Source organism: Lontra canadensis, unplaced genomic scaffold (assembly GCF_010015895.1).
Source record: "Lontra canadensis isolate GAN:19392208 unplaced genomic scaffold, GSC_riverotter_1.0 scaffold116, whole genome shotgun sequence".
Lineage (NCBI taxonomy): Eukaryota > Metazoa > Chordata > Mammalia > Carnivora > Mustelidae > Lontra > Lontra canadensis.
In genome coordinates, this window is record NW_022631110.1 from 1,463,415 (window position 1) to 1,483,376 (window position 19,962).

Consider the following 19,962-nt stretch of genomic DNA (forward strand, 5'->3'; position numbering starts at 1 on the left):
TCAGGTACTGCTACCATCCTGATGTGTGTATAAGATTTGGATCAGTTGATTATTGATCTAGAGGAAACGATCATTTTATTTTTGCTTTCATGGGTCTCATGAACTTCTATTTCAATATTAAGAATTCTTACGCCTCTTTTTCTACCCGGTGGTCAATTGAGGGTGTAAGAGAAATGATTTATTATTATTAGTTAACGCAATTAGGCTATTAGAGGAGTGAGAACTAATGCGCTGGCCAGCTGTACTGAGTTGAATGATGAGCAGCTGTGCGAGTTATGGGCAAGCCCCTCTAATTTCGACGAACTTTAATTCAAATGAGCAAGTTTTTAGATGGTTAGTTCAAAGGGGGAAATGGAAAATTTAGATTCTTTATTAATTAAAAAAAAATGGAGGCAGACAGGTCAGGTTCCCATTAGCAGAAGCTGCGGTGGGCATGTTTGCTGCAGATCTGAATGAGGGAGAGCGCTCAGGAGGGACCCCTGAAGTGTGGGGGAAGCAGGGCGGACAGGGGAAGGATTCAGGAGAAGGCAGCCTCAGCGTGATCCCATGGAGAGTTCTGGAGTGTGAATATCAGCACAGAGTCCGTTCTGCACTGTCCCACTGAGTCACCGTTTTTTATTTTTAAATTTAAATTTTACTTGGTGACCATACAGTGCAATGCTGGTCTCAAGTAGAATTCAGGGATTCATCCCTTACATACCACACCCAGTGCTCATCCCAAAAAAGGCCCTCCTTAATGCCCATCACCCATCAAGCCCAGCCCCCCATCCCCCATCTCCCCATCCCCTTCCCACCACCAAGCCTCAGTTTGTTTTCTGTCCTTAAGAGGCCCCTATGGTTTATACCCCTCTCTCCCTTCCCCCCACCCTTGCCATATGTTCATCCGATTTCTTTCTTAAATTCCACATATGAGTGAGATTGTATGGTATTGGTCTTTACCACAGCTTCTCATCCATTCTTCAGTTGATGGACACTCAGGCTCTTTCCACAGTTTGGCTATTGTCGATAACGCTGCTGTGAACGTCGGGTGCATGGACCTCTTCGTATCTGTATTTTTATGTCCTTTGGGTAAATGTCTAGTAATGCAATTGCTGGGTTATAGGGTAGTATTGAGGACCCTCCATGCTGTTCTCCAGAGTGGCTGCCCCAGTTTGTATTCCCACCACCAGTGTAGGAGGGTTCCCCTCTCTCCACATCCTCGCCAACACCTGTTGTTTCTTGTGTTGTTGATTTTAGTCATTCTGACAGGTGTGAGGTGGTATCTCATTGTGGTTTTGATTTGTATTTCCCTGATGCTGAGTTATGTGGAGCATCTTCTCATGTGCCTGGTGGCCATCTGGATGTCTTTGGAAAAATGTCTATTCATGTCTTCCACCCCTTTCTTAGATGGGTTGTTTGTTTTTTGGGGTGGTGAGTTTGATAAGTTTCTTTATAGATTCTGGATACTAACCTTTTATCTGATATGTCATTTGCAAATATGTTCTTCCATTCCGTAGGTTGCTTTTTAGCTTTGTTGGTTGTTTCCTTCGCTGTGCAGAAACTTTTTATCGTGATGAAGTCCCAATAGTTCATTTTGCCTTAGTTCCCCTTGCCTCCGGAAGTATGTCTAATAAGAAGTTACCGTGGCTGAGGTCAAAGAGGTTGCTGCCTGTGTTCTCCTCTAGGATTTCGATGGTTTCTAGTCTCCCATTTAGGTCTTTCATCCGTTTTGAGATTATTTTTGTGTGTGATGTAAGAAAGTGGTCCAGTTTTCACACCATTTGCTGAAGAGACTTTTTTTTTCTATCAGATAGTCTTTCCTGTTTTGTCAAAGATTAGTTGACCATAGAGTTGAGGGTCCATTTCTGGGTTCTCTAGTCTGTTCTATTGGTTTATGTGTCTGTTTTTGTGCCAGTACCATACTGTCTTGGTGATTACAGCTTAGTAATACAGCTTGAAATCTGGAATCATGATGCCTCTAGTTTTGTTTTTATTTTTCAAGATTGCTTTGTCTATTCAGGGTCTTTTGTGGTTCCATGCAGAGTCTAGGATTGTTTGGTCTAGCTCTGGGAAAAGTGCTGTGTTATTTTGATAGGGGTTGCATTAAATATGTAAATTACTTTGGGTAGTACAGACATTTTAAATTTTAAAAAAACTTTATTTAATTATTTATTAAAAGATTTCATTTATTTATTTGAGAGAGTGAGAGAGAGATGAGAGGGGAGCAGTTCAGAAGGAGAAGCAGACTCACCGCAGAGCTGGGAGCCTGATGCTGGACTCAATCCCGGGATTCGGGGGTCACAACCTGAGCCAAAGGCAGTGGTGCAACCAACTGAGCCACCCAGGCACCCTAAAAAACTTTTTTAAAAAAAGATTTTATTTATTTATTTGAGAGAGAGAGTGACAGAGAGTGTGGGGGCAGAAGCAGAGAGAGAGGGACGAGCAGACTCCACACTGAGCGTGGAGTCTGACATGGGGCTTGACCCCAGGATCCTGAGATCATGACCTGAGCTGAAATCAAGAGTCAGATGCTCAACCAACGGAGCCACCCAGGTGCCCTGGTTAATATAGACGTTTAAATGATATTTGTTCTTTCAATCCATGAGCCTGGAATGCTTTTCCATTTCTTTGTGTCCTCTTCAATTTCTTTCATCAGTGTCCTATAGTTTTCAGAGTATAGAACTATCTTTTCAATACACAAACTCTTTGTTATGGGACAATGATTATTTAATATTGTTAACGGGAAAGTAAGCACCATGAGGGCAAGTCTTTGCTTTGTTCTGTTTAGTTCATAGGTGGCTCCTTGGTTCCTAGAATAGTTGTAGACACATTAGTAGGTTTTTGTTAAATAATGTCTATGGAATGAATGAATGAGGAAGATCTAGAACCCTGGTATTCTGAATTTCGGAGGATTGCTTTGTAAGGAATTGACACTCCTGTCAGTCAGAAATACATCTGAATGCATGTATATAGTAGCTGGCCCAAATAGTGGTTATTTTTCTCACAATACAAGAAATTTGGAAGGGGTGGGAGTCCAGGGCTACAGAACAGTCTGTTCTATCTTTGATACCCCAGGAGCCTTACTTCTATGCATGAGGCTTTCATGCTCATGTATGTGACAGTCACAGGACAGCCGTTCCATCTCAGCCCTAAGTCCATTCACCAGGGCCAACAAGAGAGAGGAAGAATCGGGAAGGGCAGCATCTTGGGGGAAAAAAAGTTCCTAGAAATCTCTAGCAGCTGTCCACGTAGATGTTTTTATCCAGAACTGCATCATCTGGCCAACCCTGAATATGAAGGAACCCAGGATGGAGAGCAGATTGACTGGTGTCAGTGCCACCCGGAATGAAACTGAAATTCTGTTAGAAAAGAAGAAAGGGATGGTGGGTCAGAAAAGGATGGTTTTGGCCACTGCAGCAGAACTACCCAAGTCCTATGGGGGATTCAAAATGAATACACCTACCCAAGAGCAAATAAAGGCAAAATAAAATAAAAATAGAAACTAATTTTAAAAACTCAAATCCTTCCCCCCTCCTTTTCACTTTCCCCAGCCTTTTATTATGACTTTCCTAGCAACCAGGGGTGAAGTTGTCCCCAGAGCCAGTGGGAAATACTTTAATGGAAATACTTTAAGCATGTTTCAAAATAAGTTCAACTGTTTATTTTCGTCTTAGTGGCCTGATATTCCATCTGTACACTAGTGAGCATATAGGATGGTCACTTTTTAAATTCTTCTCTCTCAAATAGGAAACTTGGACTCCTGGAATGTTTCTTCTCATGCTGCTGTTACTATAGGGGATTCCTAGGTGCTATCGTTCCTTCTGGTGAGTCTTGTACTTCTCCGTGGAGAAGCTTTCATTATTTCCAGACTCTTATTGAACCATTATGAGACCGTTGAGACAGGATGAGAAATAAAAATGTCTACTTTGTGCACTGGGCTGTTATTCCTGGATCTTTACAATTGAAGTGGAGAAAGAAAACATCTCCGGAAAAATAATTTAAGAGGCACGGCTGGTCGGTTGTCTCACGTTTGATCCCAGGAGCCCCGTAGCTCAGGCACAAATATGAAAAGGGCCACGTAAGTAAGTTTCGGTGACACTTTTTATTTACAAATCTGCTGAACAAAATCACCTTTGCCACCAAGCATGCCCATCCAGTATCGTCTGTTTGTGCCATGAGTTCTGGCACAGAGTTCTTTCTCTGAGTGGTCATGCTGGGTTGGAATTAGTGTGTTCCCCATTCATAAAAAAAAATTAATTGGCTGTACTCTTTGATTGCATTGACGTGGAGTCACGGAGTCAACAGCAGCATCATTCTCCAGGGCAAGACACCATTTCTGCAAGTAGATTTGTTAGGTTGATTGGAGGGCTCGAACCCATCCTTCCAAAGAACCAGACTCTTGCCCACTATTGCTAATTGGCTGGCCACTGGTTTGTTTGTCTGTTCGTTCTAGCGTGTCTTATGCAATATCATATGTTACTATCTCAGTGAGCTTCCTGTGGGGATGGTAACTTGTTCTACACCCAAATAAAATACTCTATTCTCTGGTTTTCTTATTCAATTTACTACCATGTCATTGTTGTACATTACCACGTAACAGCCCAGGAAGAAGAAAGAACAAGCTATTATACAACTCTTGGCAAAGCCAACACCAGTGTACGGAAATCATTACGTTTCAGAAAGTTTTAACTTTCTTGTGCCCAATTTCTTATTATTAATCCAAAGCTTCTGTTCTTCCCCGATCCCTTCATCTTGTAGACTAGACGAGCCAGAGGGAGAACAGTGGACCGGGAGCTGGAGAAGGGACAGAAGTCAGGCTTCCGGTGCCTGCACTTACATCAGTGAATCATCAAACTAATGGGGAGTTCTAATTCAGTGCTTTGCTCCCCGTAAGCCCTGTAATTGCGGTGTCTCTGAACCCAAAGGAAACACGTAGCGCTCTGCATGCCCAGGCGCATAGCCTTTAAATCTTCATAACTCTGTAATTACTACAGCGCTTTCCTTCAAATCTGGCTCAATTTCACTTCCTTAATGAGCACTACAATCTTGATAAAGTTTGCAGTTTGCTGCCTCTGCTGTTCACAAGGACTCTGTCCCAGACTGATAATGCGGGTTGTAGATTGCACTCCCTCAAGTTCCTCTCAAAAAGAGCTGATTTATTTCAGGACCACCACAGTCAAACGCATTTCCTCTGGGTCAAGGCCAGCACCGGGTGTTTTCGTCACAGAAGGGTGCTTGGAAAGCAAATTCTGCACAGTTCAAAAAAAGGGGAGGTGTGGGGGGAGCTTATGAACCATGCGCTCGAGAGACTGGGCTGCATTTTACCCAACTGAAGACTTTCCTTTATAGTAAATATATTAAAAATCGACTTCCTCTTTATAAACTGAGCCCTGCCAAAGAGTGAAAATGACAAATTAGCTTAAAAAAACCCCCCTAATTTCCACATTATTTCTCCTACCAACTGGTTTCCAGGATTTTTGAAGGACTTGTTGGGAGTGCCAGTTCATGATTCTAATCAAAAGCCCATCTTCTTGGGGTGCCTGGGTGGCTCAGTGGGTTAAAGCCTCTGCCTTCTGGATCGTGCTCCACATCCCCACATTGGGCTTTCTGCTCAGCGGGGAGCCTGCTTCCCTTTCTCTCTCTCTCTGCCTGCCTCTCTGCCTACCTGTGATCTCTGTCTGTCGAATAAATAAATAAAATCTTAAAAAAAAAAAAAAGGAAAAGCACATCTTCTCTTGCAGCTGGCAGGAAGGTCTCTCCATTTTCACCACTGTTTTGCTTTCAACCACATCCTGATTCCTGGGCTTCACTTTAGTCTTTCTGTTTCTAAGCTGGAAGAACCAGCCCTGAAGCCTGCATTGTGTTTAGAATCCCTGTATCCATCGCCCCCCCCCCCCAACGCGTTAATCGCTCTGGGATTGGAAACTGCACTTAATTCTTCTCTCTTGTAGCTTGCTGGCCATGTACTACCTTGACTTGTTTACCTGTCTGTTTACCCTACTAGACCCCACCCTCTGAGAGCAGTGTTTCTGTCTTCTTTCCTTTTATATCCCTGGCAGCCAACACAGGCCTGAGCACCCAATAGATGTTTGCACTCAGTAAATAAAGCTTCCAGTAAATGTTTGTTGCATAACCAGAGGAACGAATCAGTGAATGAAACTTTCCTGTTTGCTATCACCATCTGCTTTAACTCTGTCCGTTATTTTGATGTATTTGCAGTTCTGACTAGATCCAGATTTGGCATGTTTAAAATTATATTTAGTTGTAAAATGTGAGGCTAGGAGTTCTGAAGATAAGAAAGAAATCAAAATTTCTGCCATTGGAAACAATGTGAGCAATCAACAGTTCTTTGCAGGGAAGATAAAAAAGCTGGTTAGAATAGTCTTTGGATTCACAGTCTTGGGCATTTTGGAAAAATCACTAAATAGCATTTTTTTTTCTGTCTATGTTTCCCTTCCAGTAAAATGCAGAGAGAAGCCCTTGTCCTTCATACTTGATAGGCTAAATGAGGATTTTTGAGGAAGAAAAGCACAAACTGAAACAAAGGAAAACCTTTGGGAGTGGTATATAGTCTTTATCCCCGCTGAAAACTACACATGTGGTAGTTGTCAGTATCACTTATGTCTATGGTGGCTTCATATTTTGATATATTAATGAATCCTTTCCCCCTGATCTTTCCTGGGAACATAGGTACACAAAGCCAAATTTAAGGTTCTTGAACCAGAAGAGCTTGGACTTTTGAGTTTCCAAAACGAAGCCTTGGAGGCTTTAGACACAATGTTTATGCTGTGAGTCTTCGCTCTGGGAGCACGCATGCTCCCTCCAACAAGATGGCTTCCGCCCATGAACCAGGGAAGCCAAAGGAGAGAGGGAGTCGGTGAATGTCAGAGCTCAGCAGCTAATACCAAACCTGGGAGAAGGTTCTGGGGAGAGCGTGAAGTGTGGCCTCCCGGTGTGGGAGAGGGAGGGGCCAATGGCATCCCCTGCAGTCCTTCTGTTGACTGTGCGCATGCCTTCTTCTCATGTGTTCGGTGGCTGTCTCATCTTTAGCTCTGATCTCGCCCTCAAGTTGTGTTTCTGTGCTGTAACTTTATCGTGGGTGCAGTTCAAGTATAGGATAACCACGAGCTCCAGAAAGGTTTCTGCTTGAATGTGAACCATATGACTCTCCAAGAGTTTCCCAAGAATGGCAACCTCGCCCTCCTCCGCCAGCCACTGCCACCCACTCTCAGATCCGCTCTTCGTCCTTCAGCAAGTACAATGCACCTCCGTTACGAGACATTTCAACGTGACGTGCTATGGACATACCATATTCATTTACTCCAACATTGTCGTTTTTACTTATCTAAACTTAATATATTTTTCCATCTTTAGAGTGGTTTGGGTAACCTGGGTTGGGATGGAATGCTCATAATTTTCCCCAATAAAATTAATGGAAATACTTTTTATTTAACAGCTTTTTACTTAGTGGCAGGGCTTTTAGGAGTGAATTAGACTGATTAGGTGCAGAATAGGTGCCACTGGGTGGGGGAGGGGAGACTCCAGTCCCTGTAATTACCTGATTGTGCTAACAAGCCCATGTATCTCCTGGAATTTCTTAGACAAAAGAAATATTTTTCAAGCAGAAGTAATGGCGGTGCAGCATCAGGGCTGGGATATTTGAAACAGAGCAGACATTTTTGGTGAAGAATGTTTCAGGAATCTGTTTTGTTGCTTGGGAGGCTCTAGAGGAACTCGACTGTTGGCACTGGTTCCCACTGGGCTACAGCCAGCAGGAGCGTGACTGTGGGGCGTGGTGATATAGATGGGGTGTTTCATTCATTTTACAATGGCCTTAGGTTTATACTGACCGAACATTAGCATCTATGGGGGAAAGTGTGCTGGCCTTTGAGCTGCATGACTTTGACTGCTGGGGATCAGGCCATGGGTTTTTTTTGTTTTTTGTTTTTTCTTAAATGCTGCCTTTCCATTGGGCTCCAAGTTCATGCTAGTAAAGGGGCACATGGGGGAGCGGTATGTGATCAGGAGAGATGAGCACACACGTAAGTAGGTATAGCAGTCAGTCGTCAAACACCAGCCTTGATTTCAGCAGGTTTTTGTGGGAAACGCCGGAGTAAAATGGTGCGATCAGGGATTTGAGTAGGGAAGGCACAGCTCCTGGATGTGCGGAAAACTCAGCAGCGTTAAGAATATTCATACATCTCATCATGATTACATGTGGTTTCTACACTTTTATTGATTTCAGTATTTCAGTTCTATACATTAGGAACTAAACTGAAGAATGTGTGTGTGTGCACGTGGGGAAGGTAGGTCACATAGGAGGGGCTTAAAATGGAAAGAGGTACAGTGAGGCTGGGAGGCTACCTTAAAGCGGTCCTCACATAGCTAACACATAGTTTTAATTTAGGTGGTGTTCCAGATATAGAGTGATCGCCTTTCGGAAGGTACCTTTATCCATACTTTACAGTGGACTAAGAACGAAGGGGATCAAACACCAAAATCAAAGCTTTTAATTTTGAACCAAATGGATTTATTAGCACATGACTAGGAGTCCAGGAGATTACACAGAGAGTTTTCTTTTTTGCATAGTTGAAGTGTGCTTTGGATCATTTTGAAATCTTGACTTCAGTCTATGCTGACCACTTCGGGGCAGACACCAAGGTCCCTAGCCTGTTCTTGAACTTAATTACCCCCTGGAAGCCTCCTCCTCATGGACCTGGAGGAAGACGAAGACTCTTCCTCTCCTGTCAGACTCTTTTGCCCTCTCCTTCAATCAAGCCTGGCAGTGTGCTGCAGGGGCCCTGAGGCCCAAGAAGGAACTCACCAACGATCCCAAGCTCCTCTTCGAGTGACAGCCCAAGCTGCTCATGGCCCCTGTCAGTGCTCAGCAGGGCCCACTCCCCCAGTCCCCCAGAGTGCTATTAATAGGACAGTGCTGGGTGAGGGGGAGTGAGAGGTAGGGCAGACTTGCCACAAGGCTTGCTAACTGGATGCCTTTAAAACTCATTGTTCTTTATGCCTCAATATGTTTAGGGAGGAGTGTGTGGCTTGGCCACCTAGCAGAGCTCATGTTCAGAATTTTGAACATATTAAAAAGTCAAGCTGAGTTTGAAAACAACAAGCTCTAAGCTTTTGAGACTTGTGAGATAAAAAACAACTCCGGAAAGACCCTTTCTCAAAATATTTTCTTCTTTCATTTATTGTTTGGAAACAAAACCAAATGTAAAGTTGTAAGAAATGTATGACAACTCCGAAAATGCCCTTTACCTAGACTCATTATTTTGCCCATTTTGCCATATTCTTTTTCTCTGTCTTTGGACATACACATGACTATTATCATCATTGTTCTTGTTGATGTTACCAGACCCTTTATGTATACCTTGCCGACATCATGACCCTTTACCCTCAAATTCCCACCCTGGATCTTTTATGAACAAGGACATTCCCTTGCCAGAATGTTATTAATATTTTTTTTTGGTAGACTAAGAGAAGGGTCTGTTGAAGCCTTTATAACCAAAGTGTGGGCCAGTCCAAAGGGCTGACTGTGGGGGCTCTGTGCAGGCTCCCACTAAAGGCAGGGAGAGAAGAGAGGAGGCACCACCGCAGGGCTGGAGAACTTTATTGTTGCCATAAAACATATTTTTTCCATGTTCTCTTTAGACACATGAAATGAAGGCTGCATTCCCAAGATCTGGCTTGCGGCTTTAAAATAAAAAAAATATTTTTACAGTATTCTTTTTGGAGGGATGAAAGCATGTGTTTTATTAACATTTCCCAAACTCTTTTTTTTGGGTTTTAGGCTGACAGCATCCAGCCTGTGGACTGCAGCAATCGAAATACGTGCATTTTTAGAAATTATACCTTTCAGTTAACTGAAGGGGAAAACTTTCTTCTGTGAATCCTCTCTGATAGAGAACTCGAAAATCCCTGTGTATGATTAGCCCAGTAGGGTAACACGCAGGTGATCCGGCTTATCTCACCTAAGGTGCCAATGAACTTTGCAAGCAGTTTTCCGGGGCTTTCGCTCATTGGTGGTTTGGACCTCATTCATGAAACTCTTTAGCCACCTGGCCCAACGCAGGCGGCCAAGAGTTGCCTGGGAAGAGGCATCAACAGCACCCCGGCTACTCTGGGAAGCGCACAAGCCTCATCACCTCCCACCCCAGCTGTCTCACCAGCTTACAGGGCCCCGGGCTCTCAGAGGGGCAGCCCAGTTTTTCTTGCTAAGAACCCAAAGGACTTGCTCAGAGCTGGAATTCGGCGAGGCAACTTGCTTCAACACGCCAAATCTGCCGCACCCCCAATACCCCACCCTCCTGCCTCTGCGCTTGCTACCCACACCCCCAACCCCAATTTGAGGACTCCCCGCCCCCACTACGCTGAGAGTCTCAATCCTAACCCCTTGGACGCGAGTGCCTTTGCGTCGGAGCGCGCCGGGCGCGGCGAGGCCACCAGTGACTCCCAGCGGCCGCACAGGGCGCTGCGCCCCCCTCGCCCCGGCCTCCCTCCGCCCTGCGTCCGCCCCGCCGCCCCCGCGCCGCCTCCTGCGCTGGGCTGGAGGCGGATTCCTCTCTCCGGGTTTTCAAAGCGCCTTTCCGAAACCTCCTCCCCGCCCAGAGAGGGAGTGAGATCCCGGGCGCAGTCTCTCCCCGGAGCGGCCGAGGGGCGCGCGGGGAGAGGCCTGCGCCGGGGTACTTTCAAACTGAGGCGCGCGCACACACTCACACGGAGACACACACACACACACACACACACACACACACACACACACACACACACACACATATACACGCCCATTTATATAGGCGGTGGCGGCGGCAGCGGCCGGGGCGGCGGCGGCGAGGCAGGAATGATGGAGCTGAGCCAGCCGACCCGGGTTGGAAGCAAGTGAGGAGAGCCCAGGCGCACCCCGGGATTTCTGTGCCCCGCTCTTGTCATCCTATCCAGGGAACGGTGTGCCCGGAGGAGGACCAGGTGGACTGATTTGCTAGAGGGGCGGGGAAGAAGAGGAGACCAGGTGAGCGGAGGAGCCCCCGCGTCTCCGGACCGCCCGGTGGAGCCTTTGCCCGACTCCTGCTCCCTCTCCGCCCAGGTGGGCGCGCCCGGTTCCCCGCTCGCAAGGGGCGCTTTGAGGAGACCAGAAAGTCGCGGCCCGGCTTCGCGGGATGCCTTTCGCTAAGAGGATCGTGGAGCCGCAGTGGCTGTGCCGGCAGCGGCGCCCGGCGCCCGGCCCGGCGGAGGACGCTAACGGAGGCAGCGCGGAGCCGCCGCCGCCCCTGCAGCCGCCCGGCCGACGGGACGAGGCCGTGGCGCTGGGGCCGGAGGATCCTGCCCGTGCGCCCCCCGGGCCGCCGCCGCCGCCGCCGCTGCCCGCGCCGACCGACCAGGCGCAGCCGCCGCACGGAGAGGCGCCAGCGGCGGGCGAGGAGAGCGCGGCGGGGGTCGCCGAGGCGGCGTCCGCGGCTGGAGAGGCGTCCACGGCGGCGGCGGCGGCCGTGCTGCTCATGCTGGACTTGTGCGCGGTCAGCAACGCCGCGCTGGCCCGCGTCCTCCGGCAGCTCTCGGACGTGGCCCGGCACGCGTGCAGCCTCTTCCAGGAGCTCGAGAGCGACATCCAGCTGACCCACCGCCGCGTCTGGGCGCTGCAGGGCAAGCTCGGCGGCGTGCAGCGCGTCCTCGGCACGCTGGACCCCAAGCAGGAGGCAGTGCGTGAGTACCCGCGCCGTCCGCCCGCCCGGAGCTCCGGCGCCGCGCCCTCGCGCCCTCCCCGGTCGCCGCAATCCCACCCCGCGGCGCCGCGCCCGCTGCAGCCTGCACCTCACTCTCGCCGCCCCCCACCGCCGCCCTCCCCTTCCCCTGGGACCCACCCCAGTCCTCCCGGAGCTGGGAGTTCCCGCTGCGCTGGCGGCGGAGATGCGGCCGCGGCGGGGGGCGGGGAGCGGGGAGGGGTAGAAAGTTAAAGGGGCGGCCTGGGAACTCGTCGGCAGCTGCGGGCTGAGAAGGAGAGTGCTGGGGACACAGGAGGCAGAGGGGTCTGTCATTCATTCCCGGGACTCGCCTTCCCCGGGAGTGGGGGTGGGGGGTTGGTGCAACTCCCGTGGTTTCCAGCAGCCCAGCCCCGAGCCCTGTAGTGCCCTCCATGCGTGCTTGGGGCGGGGGTGCTCGAGGAGTAGTGAGCGTCCTTTTTGGGCTATTGGAACGTCGTAGCGGTTTTGTCACTCTCGCTGTTACCTCAGGGTCTGCGCCGAGCCCCGAACTTGCGCCTTGCGCTTGCGTAGCGCGGCGCAGCTCGCGGAGCGAGTGAACTCGGAAGCCTCTGCTCTAACCTTGTGGCCGGGCGGGGCCGAGGGGATGGGCGTGGAGGCAGGAGTGTCCCAGGCCCCGGGCATCTTTCCTGCGCCCGCCAGCACCGGAGCCCTACTAAATGGCTCTCCCAGCCGTCCGCCTTCTGAGGATCGGGGAGGCGTGTCCCCGTCCCCCCTCCCCCACCGTGTTCTGTCGCCCCAATCTCCCCGCGTGTGGAAGACCCTTGGGCATCTTTGCTGCCCTTTAACTTCACTCTGGCGACACCCTAGGGCTCCCAGTCAATGTCATTCTGTGTCATCTGCCCTCCCAGGGGCGCTCAGCAGGGTCCCTTGGCGCACTCTCGGTCGAATCAGGCGGCGGCCGCATCCCTTAGGAAAGAACCGACGGTGGGCGGGGGCGCTAGGCCGGCGCGCCGGTCCTTTGGCGCCTAGTCCGGCTGCGACGCTCGCGGCGAAGGTGATGTCAGCGGCTCTGACTTACATAAGAAGCTTCCTCGGTTGCTGCAGCAGCTGCGCCGGAGCGCGGTGGCCGCGGAGCGCGCGAGGCGGGGGCGCTGTCGCGGCATCCTTCCTCGGGGATTTCCGGGCACCTCTGCCCTGCAACCCAGCCCCAGCCTCCTCCCCGACGCCCCCCACTCGCGGACCTCCACCCCCCCAACAAAGACCCCTTTGCACCGCGCCCCAGGAATCCGCTGCTCTTCTGCAATAACGATAATAATAAGCGTAATGAATAAATGATGTGCACGATCGGTTTTCGCAGCTATAAAAGACCCAGAGTTGGGTTAATGACTGGTTGTTTAAAAGGGCAATTCCGGGATGAGTTCTGGAAAGAATTAGGACTGCCGTAGGCCAAGTCGTATTTTACTTTTGGGACTTGAAATGAGCGCTTTAATCCTGCCTCCTTAAAAAAAAAAAAAAAAAGAAAAACCCAAACGACACAGCAGGGACAAGCCCTTCACTTTCTACAGCGCTGATATCTGGGGAGTGCGTTTGGGGTGAGTGGTAACTTCACTTCAGAAGAACTGGAGGGAAGTTTTGCGGACTGTTGAGTGGTGCATACCTTTCTGTGCGTGTGTGTGTGGGGGCACATCACTCCTTAAATTAGATCTCACACAAGTGAAACCCCGTGCTGGAAGGGAATGTGCTCCTTTCTCCCCTCTTGCTTTAGAGAGAGCAGCGGGCCCTCACGTATCTGGCATTTAACACAGTCCTTTAAGGCCCTTTTTACAAGAGTGCAGACTAATGATTGAGGGAGAAAAGCGAGGATTTTTGATGGCTATATACTCTTTATACGTATTTATACATGAATAGATAAATAAAGATGGGGCTAATTAATACCCAGGGATGAACTTAAAATCTCTTATTTTTGAATTTTTCTAAACTATTATCTCCACACTTTGTGTCCAGACCTTTCTCTTCTCTTGTCCATATAAATATTGGATGGCACCCAAAAAACCCCCAAACTAGAAGTCATCCATAATTATTTTTTTCCAATGATACCTTATACCCAATCCGATTAATAAATCCTGTCAATTCAGAGTCCTACCACTTTTCAGTCCTATAGATACCTCCCTAGTCCTGACCACCATCACCAGTCACACTGTCTAACTGGTCTACCAGCCTCCAGCCTTGCCTCGGGAGTGATTTCACTGAAGTGTATGTCGGATCATGTCACCCCTACAAAAGCCATGCAGACTACGAAGGGACGATGGCTGGTGTGGGAAGGCTATCCAGGGAGTATAGAGGCACCCAGATACCTTCAAATGAGGAGAAAAGGGAGTGTGAGTCACTTCTAGGTTTCCTCTCCCTTTGAAACTCCCTTAGGCTTTGGCCAGTGCTAAAGGGAGACGTATAATGTAGTAGATGCCACTGGTAGTCCACCCATAGCCCCTCTGAATTGACAGGATTTATTAATCGGATTGGGTATAAGGTATCATTGGAAAAAAATAGTTATGGATGGCTTCTAGTTTTGGGTGTTTTTTTTTTTTGGTCTTAAGATGGTACTATTTCCAGAAATGGGTAAGGCTAGTGGAAGAGTGGATATTTTATTGGGTGTGTGTGCGCACGCATGCACGTGACATCAGTAGTCTTGTATTTTTGCCATATCAACTTGAGATGCCTTATGTGTCTTAGACAGTTAGATGTGTGAGTTCTGAGCTCAAGAGAGAGACCCAGACTGGAGATGTGAGTGTGAGACATAGGGGTAGAGATGGCTGAGGGCTGCTGAGCTGGTGGTGGGGGGTGCTCTTACATGACTACATTGATTTTTCTCAGTGCGTGCATAGGGAGGTCCTCAGCTGAGATGGTGTTGGTAATGTGAGGAGAGCAGGCTGGGTGTTAATGTTGTCTCAGGGAGGGAACCTGGATGCAGTAAGGAAGTGCAGCGGGATTACCTGGCTGTGTTGAGAGCCCTCTGAGATTTATGGTCATAAACTTGAAGTATGTCCAGCTTTTCAGTCACTAAAACCTGAGACTTTGGAATTACTTCACAAGCCTCGACCCTAAGCCATTCATCCTTAGACATTTTAATGTCGTTGGCTTTTTGGTTGCCGTTGCTTGTATTTGTCACTGAGTTTTAAAGGAAGTTTTATAATGAACTTTAACATTCCTACAGAAAAGTGCAGAGACCGTAAATGTACAACTCTTGTAACCATTATCCAGCCTGAGAAAAAAAGCACTACTTTTTCCTGAAACCTCTTCCACGGGCCTTTTACCCCCCCCCCCACCAAAGTAACCACTATTCTGACTTCTACCCCCCTCAGTGAGATTGTCTTGGTTTTGAACTTTATGTAAGTGGAGTCACATCCTATCTGCTTGTTGGGTTAGCAGTGTTAGATACAAGATTACATAACATTCTTCCAATTTGTTGCACGGATGGCAGATTGCTCATTCTCATTGCTGAAGAGAATTGTGCATCGTGTGTGTACTCCACAATTCATTGATCCGTTCTCCTGATGATGGACATTTGGGTTGTTTCCAGTTTAGGACTATTGCATTTTTTCACATGTGTTTTGATGAGCTAACGTTGCCACAGCTGTTTGGTATATATTTAAGTGTAGAATTGCTGGCTCACAGGGGATGGGTATTGGCTTTAGTAGTTACCACCTGCCAGTTTTCTAAACTGGTTGTACCAGTTTATACTTCTCGAAGTTCCAGTTGCTCCATATCCTCACCAACACTGATACTGTCTTTTTAACTAAAGCTACCCTGGTGGGTAGGTAATAAAGTTCTTGTTTTAGTTTTAATTTGCATTTTTCTGATAGCTTGTGAGATTGAACACTTTTTCATATATATTTTTGGCTCTTTGGATATGCTGTTTTGTTAACTGCCTGTTAATGGCCTTTGCTCATTTTTCAGTAAGTTTTTTTTGTACCTTTTAAAATTGAAGGTGTTCTTTATATACTGTGGATATGCTTCATGTGTGAGCTCTAGATACTGCAAATACCTTCCCTAACTCCGTGGCTTGCCTTTTTACTCTCTTAGTGTTATCTTTTTTTTTTTTTAAGATTTTATTTATTCATTTGACAGACAGAGATCACAAGGAGGCAGAGAGGCAGGCAGAGAGAGAACAGGAAGCAGGCTCCCCACTGAGCAGAGAGCCCGATGTGGGGGATATGGGGCTCGATCTCAGGATCCCAAGATCATGACCTGAGCCGACAGCAGAGGCTCTATCCCACCGAGCCACCCAGGGGCCCCTCTTAGTGTTATCTTTTGGTGAGCAAACGTTCTTATTTTTACATAGTTAGGTTTATCAATCTTTTTCTTTATGGTTAGCGTTTTTGTGTTCTGTTTTGTTTGCTCGTAAATGAATTCCTCACTGACCCCAAGTTCATAAAGATATTCTTCCATGTTCTAGACATTTTTTTTTTGTTTTGCCTTTGTCATTTACATCCACAAGTCATATGGCATTGATATTTGCAAGTGATGTGAGGTAGGGGGTCAAGATTAGTTTTCTCCTTATTGATGTGCAATTAATCCATTGCTACTTACCGAAAAGACCTTTTCTCCATTGCACTGCAGTGAAACTTTTATCCTCTATTGAGTGGATTGATTTTATTTTTGAGCTGATATTTATTGAATTCCATATGTTGGGCTTTATGCTAAGGCATTTATATGAATTACCTATTTAATTTTCACAATAACTCTGTGAGAGAGGTACTGTTATTTTCCCACTTTACCAAGGGTTAGCAACTTGCTCCAGGTAGCAACAGCTAGAAAGTTCTGGAGCCTAGAATTAGGACCCAGGTCTGAGTTCACAAGCTGTGTTTCAAGTACTAGACTTTTCTCCCATGTACCACTACACAAATCCAGGGGAATTACTATATTAAAGTCAAGGCCCTTCTCAATATGCCTCTGTCTCTGTGCCAAGCTCCATCTCCTGCTCTTCTCCCCAGTGTCCCTCTCTGCCTTCTCCATCTATTACCCTAATCCAGCCATACTGAACTACTGGGTGTTCCCCAACTTGCCAGGTTTTCTCATTCTTCATGCCTTTGTGTATACTACTCTTTCCTTCTGGAACATTTCACTGATTAATTCCTACTCATTCTTTGATACTCACCAGCATATTATCTTCTCCATGAAGTGGAACCTGATTGCTTGCTTACCACCCCTCCACCTACAAGTTTTCTAGAACTGTGTGCTAACTTTTATGATAGCTTTTCTCATTCTGAACAGCAGACAGTGTTGGTGCTCTGTCTGTATTCCTTCGGCCACCCCCGCCCCCCGCCATGCTGAAGGCTACGACTATAAACTCCTAACTCTGCTTAGGGCTTTTTCCGCTTGGCCAGTGGATCATGGTTGGTCTTGAACAGGGGCAAAACCAGAAGTGCCAGCGAGTTAAATGCCCCTGCAGCAGTGGCCGACGGATGATGGATGATGGATGGGGCACTCGTGGACAAATGCCCCAGTTCCCTTGCATGTTGCATGCTATCTCTCAGGGCTCCCCAGTAGAACTGAGCTCTAGTTGCCCTGAAGTGCTGACTTATGTGATAATGTACTATGTATTCTCTGTCTTCCATTCTCCATCTCACTTTCTCATATCTCTGCGGGTGGTTCTTGGGGTTGACTTCCACAGAAACTTATACTTGCACTCATTGGATCTGGGGGAACCCAGACCAAAACAATCTGTTTAATTTTTGAACTATGAAGGCAAAGACCTAGGGCCAGGAGTATAGTAGAGGTGATATTTCTCACTCTTTTTCCTTGAACTATGTATCCCCGGATTATTAATATTAGCCACATGCCCAGCCCCTCCCAGATGCTCTCCAGTGGGTCTGGAGATAACTTCTTACCCTTTAGAGGATATCCTCAGTGCTTCAGGGGTGAGAAGAGACATGGAAGGAACTCAAGTCTACTATGATGAAGATGCATCCACTTAGTTCTTCAGTGTTCCATCGGGCAGCCTTTGAGAATACTGTTCACGGTCCTGCGAATGGAGTCAGTGACGGCCCCAGGAGATCCCAGCTCCGTATTTGTGAAGCATAATTTCAGCCAGAGCAGACACAGAAACTGGTAAACCCAGAAAGATACTAGGAAATAACACATTGGGTAATTCCATCATTTTGGGCTCATTCCGCTCTTGGGGGGATGATCCTTTTCCTCTCCCATTCTGTTCATTCTACCACTTGGAAAACCATTTGTAGTCTGGTTAATGCGTTTTTTTGGATGTTTGAGTAACTGTGGTTAGATTTCTTTTCCTCCTGTCTCTGCTCAGCGAGCTTCTCTGATGCATTAGGAGATCCTAACAGCTCCATTGAAAGCTGCTTTTAAATCCATCACAGAACAACTGAGAAGAAAGCAATCTTTCAAAGGTTAATAATTCATGGTTGTAATTTCCTCATAACTCGTAACAGCAACACATTTCCTTCTAGACCTTTCTTGTACTGGATTGGGCTTTTAAATCAAAACTACTGAACTACTTTACCTAGGAAATCCTTGAGATTCTTTGGGGCTGATAATGCTAAGACGGTAACAAAAAAGATTTCTTTCTTCCTGTTTGTGGAGGCCTTTCCCACATAATGCCATCAGGAAAGTGTAAATTCCACATAAGCTTTCAGAAATGTCTGGAGTCTCAGAGCTTCTGGTCTACCTTTAATGGGCATTACCTTTAAATTGCAATGACATATGAAATCTCTCCTATTGTCCAAGAGTCTTAAGGAGTCATTGACTTCATATAATACTTTGAAATTTTAGGGACAAAGATGATTTTGAATGTAGTTGGAATTTTATTTTGACAGCTCAGTTTTATTTTTTTCTTTTGTGACTTTTTACTATTAAAACTCATGTAACATGAGATTTTTGTAGGACATTCTATTAAAAAATCATGGGAAGAGTATGCCTGGACAAAACCATCAATCACAAAGATTCCTGAAAGTTCTTTTTGTATCAAGAATTCCTCATAAATCTTATCCTAATAATAAGTGAAATAAAAAATAATGAGGTAAGAGTGGTTTTTCAATGTAAGGCTCTCATTCTAAGGACTGAATTTGTGGAAAAAAGGTTTTGGAGAGCCCTTCTACCAGATCGCAAGGCCACAAAGGGCAGAAAGCCCGTCTGGCTCAACTTTGTTGAATGAGTGAGACAGGCATGGTCAATTTTTGTTTCTGACATTAATGTCCATCACTGAATTCACTGATGAAAATGAGAAGGTTTGTGTGTCTGGAAACAGGAATCTGAGGACCTGGACATCCATACACTGAGAGATTACTTAGTTATAAGTACCTAAGTCCTTGAATGTGAAACTAACCACGAATAAAATGAATTTCCCAAGAGTAGGAGAATCTTGGATCCCAGAGTTGGGAAAGACCTAAGTATCTATCAAATCCAACCTCCTGCCCAGGGTTGCAGAGCACAAATGGACCCATTCCTTTGTTCATATGGATGCCCTGTTAGGACGAAGGTGGCCCAGGCCTCTGTTATTTTAACCATTGCACGACGTTGTCGCTGCATTGTTGTATTGCTTTTATGGCCCGCGACTTTGCTTTACAGCAGCAGTTCTTTTACATGAGGTTTCCCCTATTCCATTGTGCACTTGGGATTTTGAACTTAAATTTCACAAGACTCTCCCATTGTCTCTGTTGAATTGAATCTTGCTTGCTTTGCTCTTTCATTTCCAATCAGTGGTGATGGTTTAAAGTCTTGATTCACTGTGTCAGCTGTTGCCCACAGCATTTTGCTCTCTGCAGACATCATAAACATGATTCTAGCCCATCATCCACATCTCTAATAAAATGATTGTTCAGATGGACTCAAGGCCGGGGTCCATTGGCAGGCAGTACTGGCAGTGTCCCTCCAAGCTGATGTCTGTTCAACAGCATTCCTCGGGTACCATTGTTGCAGCAGCCGCAAATGTACCCCCCACCTTCCCATTAAAACCACATTTCTCCACCTTGCCCACAAGATCTATCATCATGAGCAATTGTCAAATGGTTTGCTGAAATCAAGATACCATATGTCTGTAGCATCCCTTTGATCTTGCAGTCTAATAACCCTACTCAAAAGGGAAATGAGGTTAGTCTGGCTCAAACTGGACTCGCCTGCAGCCATCAGAGGGGCCATTTAAGTTTTCTTGTATAGAGTGGATGAAGAGTTTATTTTGGGGAATCTGCTTTGGTGTTTTGGCCATAGAGTGACTGCAGCCTTGGACTGCAAGGGGATTCTCTGGGTCCTAGGGTCCATT

General features: G+C 46.8%; 1 protein-coding gene across 1 annotated transcript in view; it reads left to right on the forward strand.

The window, feature by feature from the left end:
• The first annotated feature begins 10,768 nt into the window (after nt 1–10,768).
• The window catches only part of NHS (NHS actin remodeling regulator), a 336,054-nt gene continuing 326,860 nt past the window's right edge, over nt 10,769–19,962 (forward strand). The window contains exon 1 of the mRNA XM_032840858.1: nt 10,769–11,688. Coding sequence (XP_032696749.1) covers nt 11,145–11,688 — 544 coding nt within the window. The 5' untranslated portion in view covers nt 10,769–11,144. The remainder of the gene's footprint in view (nt 11,689–19,962) is intronic.